General features: G+C 39.0%; 3 protein-coding genes across 5 annotated transcripts in view; all 3 read left to right on the forward strand.

Annotated features, from left to right (window-relative positions):
* Positions 1-3,141, forward strand: part of gen1 (GEN1 Holliday junction 5' flap endonuclease) — a 12,929-nt gene extending 9,788 nt beyond the window's left edge. The window contains exons 12-14 of the mRNA XM_016539375.1: positions 558-619; positions 1,199-1,342; positions 2,287-3,141. Coding sequence (XP_016394861.1) covers positions 558-619; positions 1,199-1,342; positions 2,287-3,044 — 964 coding nt within the window. The 3' untranslated portion in view covers positions 3,045-3,141. The remainder of the gene's footprint in view (positions 1-557; positions 620-1,198; positions 1,343-2,286) is intronic.
* Positions 3,142-4,592: 1,451 nt separating this feature from the next.
* On the forward strand, positions 4,593-5,612 carry msgn1 (mesogenin 1). The gene has a single exon (XM_016539358.1). It carries the CDS (start codon positions 4,928-4,930, stop codon positions 5,279-5,281), a length of 354 nt encoding a protein of 117 aa, XP_016394844.1. The 5' UTR covers positions 4,593-4,927; the 3' UTR covers positions 5,282-5,612.
* A 928-nt stretch (positions 5,613-6,540) lies between these two features.
* LOC107729017 (cleavage and polyadenylation specificity factor subunit 6) overlaps positions 6,541-10,004 on the forward strand; it is a 12,615-nt gene continuing 9,151 nt past the window's right edge. For 2 of the 3 annotated variants that reach the window (XR_001638541.1, XM_016539371.1), the window contains exons 1-4: positions 6,541-6,729; positions 7,912-8,000; positions 9,062-9,214; positions 9,435-9,584. Coding sequence is in view for 2 of the 3 variants with exons in the window: in XM_016539371.1 (XP_016394857.1) it covers positions 7,912-8,000; positions 9,062-9,214; positions 9,435-9,584 (392 nt within the window). In the remaining variant the exon portion in view is untranslated. The remainder of the gene's footprint in view (positions 6,730-7,911; positions 8,001-9,061; positions 9,215-9,434; positions 9,585-10,004) is intronic. The other variant, XM_016539370.1, reaches the window with a different exon arrangement.

A 10,004-nucleotide genomic window follows, 5' to 3' on the forward strand; every position in this document is an offset into this window, starting at 1 on the left:
GTTTCCACAGAAATATTGTGCAGCACAACTGTTTTCAACATTAATAATAATCAGAAATGTTTGTTGAGCAGTAAATCAGCATATTAGAATGATTTCTGAAGATCATGTGACACTGAAGACTGGAGTAATGATGCTGAAAATACAGCTGCGCGTCACAGAAATACATTACAGTTTAACAGATATTCACATAAAAAATGTAAAAATTGTGAAATATTATTTTAATCTAAAATATCTGTTTTCTATGTATTTTTGATCAAACAAATGCATCCTTGATGAGCATATAAATGTTTTTTTTTTAAACATTCAAAATCTTATTGATCCCAAACTTTTGAATGGCCGTGTGTGTGTATATAGAATAGAATATTTAATATAATACATTTTTATCTGCATTTTTTGTTTTTATTTTAATAATGTTTTACATCTTTTTTTCTGTAAATATGTTTATATCTTGTGTTCAGTTTTACTTTGTCTATAGTGAATATATATTTTCGTTCTTAAATATTTTCTAGGCTAAAATGCTCTTTTTCTGTGAAAATGTTTATGTCTCCTCTGAACAGAATATATAAACGGCGTGTTAGGAGCGGCGTCTCCTGCTTCGAGGTCGTCTGGAAGAAACCAGGTGACAATCTTTGAATGCATCAGCAGATACGGTTGAGTTCTTCTGTGTTGTGTGGATGAGTGACAGCTTGTTAGTGTGTTGTTGTGAGCTGGGATCAGCAGGGGTCAGGGGTCACAGGTGACGGAACACATGTGTCACTCTCAGGTGCTAAAAGAGCTTCCTGTAGACACCGTGAGCCTCGCCAATCCACACTCACACAGCCGTAAAACCTTTATTACAGTGCTTTACACGGCTTTTACTCTCGCTTCAGCTTTAAAACGGCATCATATAATAACAGGCCTTCAAAGAAATCAAGGAATGTTATGTTTCAAGGCCTGGAACGCTCATAGAAATGAGTGAAATATTTGTCAAACTTCTTTTGTGTATCGAGAATGAACGATTTTTGCTCTTCAATATTTTACATGTTAAATTCAGCACTTTTTCAGTGTCGAGTAAAGCATGCAGTCTGTCCATTAAGAGACATTTAGTGAGTGGAATCATTTAAATGATTCATTTGATTCAGCGTCATTGGTTCAGCAGTGAGATGATGGTGGAGTTGGTTTCAGCTCATGTTTGAGTGCTGGTTGTGTGGCGTGTCAGATCACTATGTGTTCGCTGAGGGCCGTGAGGAGCAGACGGAGGTGCACACGCTGGAGGAGGAGTCTCTCTTCAGCCTGGCGTTTCCCGGGATCGTGCAGGACTTCCAGCGGGAGCGAGCCGGCGCTCAGGAGAACAACACCAAGAGTACGTGCATCATTCATTCATTCAGAGCAGGTGAAGGACAGACGCTGATAAAAAAAAAAAAAGACAAAAAAAAATTACATTTCAAAAGTAAATAGAATGCATACAAATACAAATAATTCAAAATATTAATAAATACTATAATAGTATATTAATGATACTAAAATAACACTGGTTGACAGTTGTGGCAAAAATGTGATTATTGTAATGCACTTAACAATGCAAGTAAATGTTACAAAATAAACATTTAAAAGACAAGGGACTAGTTGTAATGATTTTCTGTGTTAATGCCACCAAATAAAATTTGTGGTTGAAGTCAACATAAAACGAAAACTGCGGCCTAATTTTCTATATCCAAATGAAACAATTTATCAAACACGAATAAACTGTGAGACGGTACTTTTTTCCTCCGGATATTAATGAGATTGTAGAACGTGGGCGATGCAAAAAAATAAAAATAAATGGAAAGAGTTCTGAATGCAAGTTTTATGAAGGAACATATGTGCGCAGATTTATAATCAACACCGCAATATTCTTTAAAATATCAATATTGTCAGCTTTGATTTCATGCTGAATTTACATTTTCCGATGTGTTTATTGAAGGGTGAAGAACCACTAAAATATCAGCATTGTAGCTCTAAGTTATCTGTAAAACACGTTTTTAATGTCATGAGATGAATATTTGTATTAGGACAAACTTTGAAGGACTTATTTTATAAGATGGCCCTAGAATAACTTTTACAATTTATAAAGCGGATAGTTCCGGTGCTTGATTCTGATTGGCTGAGCCGCGTTCGAAGCTGTTGTAAATGACTCTTGAAGAGTTATGTGTATACAAAATTGTTCTTCTGAGTAGAATTGTATTAAATTTTTTTACATTTTTATATAATATATTTAATATTTTATTTTCATTTTTTATGTTATTATTTGTGTCTCAATCGTTGCAGAAAGGAAGCCGAAAGCGAGGAAAGAGAAGCCGGCCGATTCCCATGATGCCGTGTCGGATCTCTTTGCTCAGATGTCTCTGCAGACGGACGCGGATCCAGACCCTGGATCTACCCAGAATCCTCCACAGCCTCCTCCTTCCCAGAATTCCCTGTCAGAGTCGGCTCTGATTGGCCAGCTGCATCTCAGCAGTATAGACTGGGACTCTTCGTCGTTCACCGCCTCGCCATCCCAGAAGCCTCAGAGCGACAGAACTGACCTGAGACCTGCGGAAGACACAACCTGTTCTCTTAAAGAGCGAATAATCATGAAACAGCAGCTGAAGAGTCCAGAATCTGAAGAAGACGACTGCCGTTCAATCCCAGCTAACGCTCGCAAGACCAAAACAAGTACAGACCCCACCGTTAAAACCAGCAGAAGCCCTGTCAGACCTGCAGCCAGGCCTCTGAAGAGCGTGTCGGGACGCAGAAACCCTTCTGAGAACTGCAAGAGCGTGTGTAAGACGAGAGCCGTCAGTGACGACAGCGACGCGGAGAACCGACCCGGATCACACGAGCCCAGAAACAGAGCCAGGGTCCCGCTCCGGACGCAGAAATCAGCCGGGAGCCAGCAGACGAGTGTTAAAGCTGCTGGAGCACCAGAGAGAGAGTGTCACGCTGCCACACTCATCCAGGTGCATCATGGGACGCTTGAGGAGGACGCTTCGCTGGACAGTCCTCGACCGCTGGCTGAGAGACTCAAGATGAGGTTTGGAAAGTGAATGGAGCGGAAGCGAGACCGTTTGTTTGTTTGAGAGAGTCATGTTTGGAATTTAAATTTGCTAATAAATTTATACACAATTTGTCTTTTTATATGCAGTTTTTGTCAAATACCTTTATAAATAAATATATATATATATATATATAGAGAGCAATGATATGCAAGTGCTATGACGAGTCTCAGTCTAACGCAGCATACGTAACAAGTTTTTTTTTTGTTAATTATATAACAGATAAAAAGAAAACAGATAGGTAGAATAGAATTAGAATAGAGAATCCTAGAGTTAGAGGGTCAAATAAAGATGGAAGAGATGTGTTTTTAGCCATTTCTTGAAGATGATATTTACATTTACATGTATATACATTTATATATTTTATATTATATATAAATAGATTTAATATATAAACACAATATATGTTTCTTGAATATATACATGCATGTGTGTGTATCTATATATACATAATAAATATACACAGTACACACACTTATATTATGTAAACAAAAACTTATTTTGAATGCGATTAATTGTTTGAAAGCACTAATATATATATATATTTAATTTTTTACCATTTTTTAAAATATTTATTTTACCTGTGTACATTATTTTCTTTTCTTCATATATGAAAATCCCATATTTTTTAAAACAAATGTACAGTATGATCTTGGTAGATTATCTGTAATCCCAATGAAAATAGAGATGCATCATCACAATAAGCACAGCGTTATTAAAAAGCAGTTAAAGAATCAAGCATCCTCTTGCGCTGAAAGAAGCCGTCAGAATAACTTCAGGATCAAAGTAACGGTCTGCTCCTAATAAGGACATAAACACCGGTCACTTCCTGTCAGGCCTTGATCTTGAGTGACAGGTGTCACACCTCCCCAGACAGCTGCGCTCACACTTCTGTCCTCTGCAGGGACATTTTCAAAGAAAAACATGCTTTTAGAAATCATATCTGTTTATTAATAGCGTTAAACTCTTGACTTTTTTTATTGTCTCTCTCATGACTCCAAATAGTGTTGAAATTTGCCATAATTTAAAATCCTAAACATTTAATTTCCCTCTATAATAAATTCTTCTTGGCACTTATTTTTGCATGAAGAACACTAATAAGTATTTTCCATAATAATCCATATGGAAATGAAAACATCTGTCAATTACTTTTAGGAACGTCTCTGAGAGTAGGTTTTGTAGAAAGCTTCTTTTTGTTTTGTAGAAAGATTTTTAAAACATTTTTCTTAAACGAGCGTTAAGGGAACATTCCATTTAGTCATTTTGAAACAATATGGGAATGTTACTTTTGAACGTTGTCTGAAAGTTCTGAAACATTTAAAAACATAGTAACATTAAAAAAAAAATGTCCACGTTTCAAGAAAAAAAGTTCCATAAACGATGTATAAATAAATGTTTTCGTGCTAACGTTTTGAGAACATTATTAAAGAGCAGATAACTTTGAATGAACGTTGCATTAATGTTGCTGAAGAACGTTTGTTGATAACTGTGAGAGAACCTTGGCGGAACGTTCTCTGTTAGCTGGGAATCAAGGCCAGATCATTATTCCTGAACAGAATAAAGGTTTGAATGCGTTTTTTAGGTAAAAGTGCCGCCCTTATTAAACAAGCCGCTCATAGTTTGATGTTAGTTGCGAGACGCGCTCGTGTGAAGCTCGTCTGATCGCGTCAGTGCGCTAATTGTCGTCGCGTCGACTTAAAGAGTCATTTCCCACAAAAGGGAATCTAATTATTTTCTTTTCTCTTTCACGTTATCCGCCAGCATCGCCTTATTCGCACGTGGGTGGCAAGCGCGCGGTCGCCTCTTTGAACTCCGCGCTCGTGAAGTAGCTATAAAAGCGGCGAAGATTGGCTTTTGCGCATTTTCTCGCGGATATGGCGCAGATCGACGTCGACGCGTTCACTTCCCAGGTTTTGTCCCAGTGGGACTGGGGCGGAGAGGACAGGGCGTTTGGAGACGCGTCGTCGCCGGAGTCCGGGCGCAGAGACGAGCAGCAGAAGCCCAAAGTGAAGATGAGCGTGAAGAGGAGGATGAAGGCCAGCGAGCGCGAGAAGCTGCGCATGCGCAGTCTGGCGGAGGCGCTGCATCAGCTCCGCGAGTATCTTCCGCCGGTGTACAGCCGCAGAGCGCAGCCGCTCACCAAGATCCAGACCCTCAAATACACCATCCAGTACATCAAAGAGCTCTCCAGCGTCCTCGAGCAGCACAGCGGTCCCATTCAGCTCTGAAAGCGCCGCTGCTCTGGGAACGCTTCGAACGCGTGTCGGCGCTGGAAACATTGTATCATTTTGTAACATTGCGGGAATGTTACTTCCGGAGTTCGGAAGCGTTTGATGAGCGTCCAGCGTCTCTGAGAACAGTTTCTGAGAACGTTCCCCAGCTGCTGCTGTTGTACAGATTCATATTTTTCTGTGTTTGTTTGTTTGTTCGTCCACTCTCATGATTTTATTCGGATGTAAATATTTCTTGCTGATGCTTGAGTGGAGTGTCGGTGTCTAATATTAAGACTAGTGCCTTTTAAACTGGAATCGCTGAATAAACGATTTGTTCGTGTTGATATAATCTGGTTTTTGTATTTTGTGTCAAGATTGTTTTTGGAGCGCATAAACGCTTTATCCCAGGTAACAGATTTGGGTTATAAAAGCGTTGTGAGAACATTGATCTAACGTGTCTAAAACGTTTAAATGTCCAATTTTCTTGTCGTGATTATAATAACGTTATTTAAAGGTTACAAAAACATTTCTTACAACTTTCTAATATTTACACCCAAAATATGTTATTTGAATGTTTATTTGTAACATTCTAAGAACGTTAAAAATGTCCAGTTTTCTTGTTGTGATTAAAAAGTTATTTAAAGGTTGCAAAAATGTATCTTAGAACGTTCAGGTACAAATAACATCATAAGGACATTTCGAGAATGTTGACGTTTTCTCTCAGCGTTATGAGAAGAGAAGGCAGGCTATATCAAATATTAATAAAGTTACAAGAACATTCCATAAACATTACTTTAAGAACGTTTTGTTGTGGCGTTTATATCACTTTTTAAAACGTTAGTAAAAGTTGTGTTAGCTGGGATAGGCACAACCTTTTTTTGTGATATATATTATAATATAGCCTATAGGCCTATTATATATAATTTTAATATTATATAATATCCTATTTTGTTGCTTGAAAACGAAGGCCAAAGTTAAACTCAAAGACAAAATACATCTTTTCCTCCTTTTTTTCCATAGCAAAGCACATGCTATAAAACTTCTAACAATTAAAAATAATAAGATAGGCCTAAATACAGAAAATGATGAATCTATAATTATTATATTTTTATGTATTATATTTTTGCGTGAATAAAGCGAGCCAAAATAGGAAAACACTAAAATACTTTGTGCTTTGGGATTAAACCGGTTTACGTACAACGGCGTCGTGACGTCGGTGTTGCGACAGGAACGCCGGCCAATCGCAGCGCTGTGTTCGCCGTGGGCGGGGCCTCGCGGTACAATGACGCTGTGACAAAGAATCAGCGCTCGTCGTGACGGAGCGGCGCGGGCCGCCATTTCAAAGCCGAGGAAACGCGGGAGCTTTCGCGCTTTAACCGACGGATGCTTGTTTTATAGAATACACCGAATTACGTTGTGTATTTTTAAGGCTCGTTGTTTCGAAGAGCTCTTAATCTCATAAGGTAAGTGAGTGAAAACGAGCTGTGAGCGTGTAATGGAGCGCTTGTGTGTTTACTGTCAGCGAGCCGTTAAACCCCGCATTCGCCGTCGGTAATTCTGTGGAAAAACTTCAGCGTTTAGCAGCAAACGCGTGTTTCTTTGATAGTTAAGGGTGTATTTGTCTTCTCAGATGATGTTTTTATCATCTAGAGCGATTATAGTTCTGTTATTTCGTTCAGCTGTGATTGTGGCGACAGAACGGGTTTTAAGCCTCCGGTAAATCTCCGAATGCGGGAAATAAATGAAGTTAAGAGCTCGCAAATCCCTTTCAATTCACCAGACTAATGTAACAAGTGTTATTCTGTGCGATTGAACACACTTTCAGTAGGAATAATCGTTATATTCAGGTGCAATAACGACAAAACGGCGAGAGAATACATTCAGCAACAGGATTCTATAGTATCGAGCGTTTAAATTCCAAATCTACATGTAAATGTTAAAATTTGCGTTATAGTATTGCTACATGAGCCTCCATGAAAATGGAACGGAAACATTGATGACGTCATCTTACACTCACGGGTGTGTGCAAACTGTTATCCAATAAAATGCTCTGGAATGAGAAGCACCGCCCCCTACTGACATCAGATAGCAAATCAGGGTTCACCGCTGTAGTGTAAATATAAATATATTTGGAATGTCCTGCCCCAACTTCCTGTTTCATTAGGAAATGAGGTCTCTAATGAGCCACGGACTGCTAAAATAGTAATTTCCTTCTCAATAATCTTGCATCTTGAGGTGTTTTCTTTCACGCATCAGCTCTCCGTTCTCAAAAGCTCCGTTAAATCCTCTGAGCGTGTGCCGTTTCTTGCAGAAGCGTGTCTTCAGATTGCTCACTATTACAGTTGGCCGTTCACACTATTAATACACTGCTTGTGGCGTGCTCTGAAATCCCCACGGCCCGGATCAGCTGCTGCTATCCCAGCAGGCCGTGTGCTGATGTGAAGCCCGGCGTGTGGGTTTAACACGTCAGATGTTTGACATAGACGCCGGAACATTTCCAGTCTGGATCTGGGTCAGAGGTGAAGGTTTCGGGACGAGTGTAGCATGATGTGTTACGTGTTCATAGGCTCATGTGTTTACTACTGAGAATGCTGGTGTACACTACTGACAGGCTTCTTTCACTGGATAGCATTGTTGTTTTACAGATGGACGGCGACACGGAGCAGGTGAAGGAGACGACGGAGGTGATGGAGGCCACAGAGACACCCTCACCTTCAGCTGACAGCAAGATCAGGTGGGTCACATGACCAAAGCTGCTACTCTCATTGGTTGCTCTCGTCACTAGGGGTGTGCGATATATATCGTCTGCGATCTGCCATTAGTGATGAAGTCTAGTGAGTTAGACCAGAGTGTGTTCTTTCACTGCATGATTCAGTCTGTTAAAATACATTTAGAATGATCACAGTATTCAAGATATGGGGGGCAGAAAATGTATATATTTATATCATTTCATATAGTTAATCAATATCACACAAAGGGTGTCATTTTTTTTCTCCAAAAATGACCTTGATTACAAATGTGATATTGATTTTTATGCAGCAGTTCAATAAACAAGTTAATTAAGAGACTTATGTTTTAGACAGCATATTGCCTGTTTTTTTATTTCGACAATAAAAATAATTCCAAACACAGCCACAGCGCTGTTCTGCGTCTCTGAGCAACATGACGGTGATTCGTTCCTGAATGAATCAACTGTTTAAATGATTCGGTTCAATCGCAATGACTCGCTTATTATCAGTGACTTGCTGCCACCTGCTGGCAGTTTTAGTTTCACATTTAAAGTATCTTTATTATTTAAATAATTTCAAATATCAGTATTCAACGTTTTACGCTTAATATATCAAAACGTTATTTCTGCATGTGTAACTGCAGGTTAAAGCATTCATGTCCTGCATTAAACAGTGTGTAAACACATCTAAATGCCACTTCAGACGCAGCTTCTGTGTTTCCTCTGCACTGCAAAGATTCATTTTGTTGATACTGATTTTATTTGCTTGGTAACAGCCCAAATGTCGTCTTATTCTAATTCACTGATTAAATGTAAGAATTTGACTCAAAGGTTAATGCACACTTTTAGAAAGATGGCTTTATAAATATAATAGAATATGAAGAATATCAAACACTTTAGGAGTCAGCTGTCCACGGCAGTCCTTAAGATACCAGCACAATAACACACTCAGCACAATATCGCCTAATTATCGTTATCGATAAAATCGCAGAAAATATCGAGACATAATTTTTTGTCAATATGGCACACCCCTACTCGTCACTGTAATGTCGTGTGTTTATTCGCAGGGCTGGCGGAGGGAAGATGCGCGGCAGAGGAGGCCGGATGCCCCGTGGGTTCCGTGGAGGACGTGGGATGATGATGATGATGAAAGGGTTTCCACCAGGTCCCATGAGAGGAAGAGGCCGCGACGGGTTCACAAACGGATTCGGACCCATGAGGTCTTGCCCACGTGTTCTCAAGTCTTTCTTAACATTTTTATAAACTTGCTTATGAAAAACAACTTTTTAATAAATACATTTTAAATGCATTTATCCAAATATTGAATTGAAGCAAATGTAGCATTCATACAAATTTTGCATTGAAACAAATAATGCATTTATCCAAATATTGAATTGAAACTTTTACAACTTTTAACGACTTTTTCTCACTCTTTTGCAGGAGAGGCATGGGTCGCACGTGGCCGTATCCAGACATGCGCGGCCGGCGAGGTCGAGGCGGTCCAAGGGGAATGAACCTGGGTCCGCCAGGTCCACCGCCTCCACCACCTCCGCCCATGCACATGAGAGGACCTCCGCCACACATGCACAGGTATGGAGATCTGCACACCTTTATGATGTCAGATATTTCAGAAAACTAGCATTGAACCAACTAATGCATTCATCCAGATATTGCATTCAATCAAATATTGCATTGACCTAAATAATGCACTGATCAAAATATTGTATTAATCCAAATATTGCATTGAATCAAATAATGCATTTATCCAAATATTGCATTGAAACAAATAATGCATTTATCCAAATATTGCATTGAAACAAATAATGCATTTATCCAAATATTGCATTGAAACAAATAATGCATTTATCCAAATATTGCATTGAAACAAATAATGCATTTATCCAAATACTGCATTGAAACAAATAATGCATTTATCCAAATACTGCATTGAAACAAATAATGCATTTATCCAAATACTGCATTGAAACAAATAATGCATTTATCCAAATA

This window comes from Sinocyclocheilus rhinocerous, unplaced genomic scaffold (genome assembly GCF_001515625.1).
Source record: "Sinocyclocheilus rhinocerous isolate Xijiao unplaced genomic scaffold, SAMN03320098_v1.1 scaffold2682, whole genome shotgun sequence".
NCBI classification, from domain to species: domain Eukaryota; kingdom Metazoa; phylum Chordata; class Actinopteri; order Cypriniformes; family Cyprinidae; genus Sinocyclocheilus; species Sinocyclocheilus rhinocerous.

Excerpts from the sequence above, each read along its gene's own strand:
- msgn1 (XM_016539358.1), top strand. The coding sequence starts at position 4,928 with ATGGCGCAGATCGACGTCGACGCGTTCACTTCCCAGGTTTTGTCCCAG.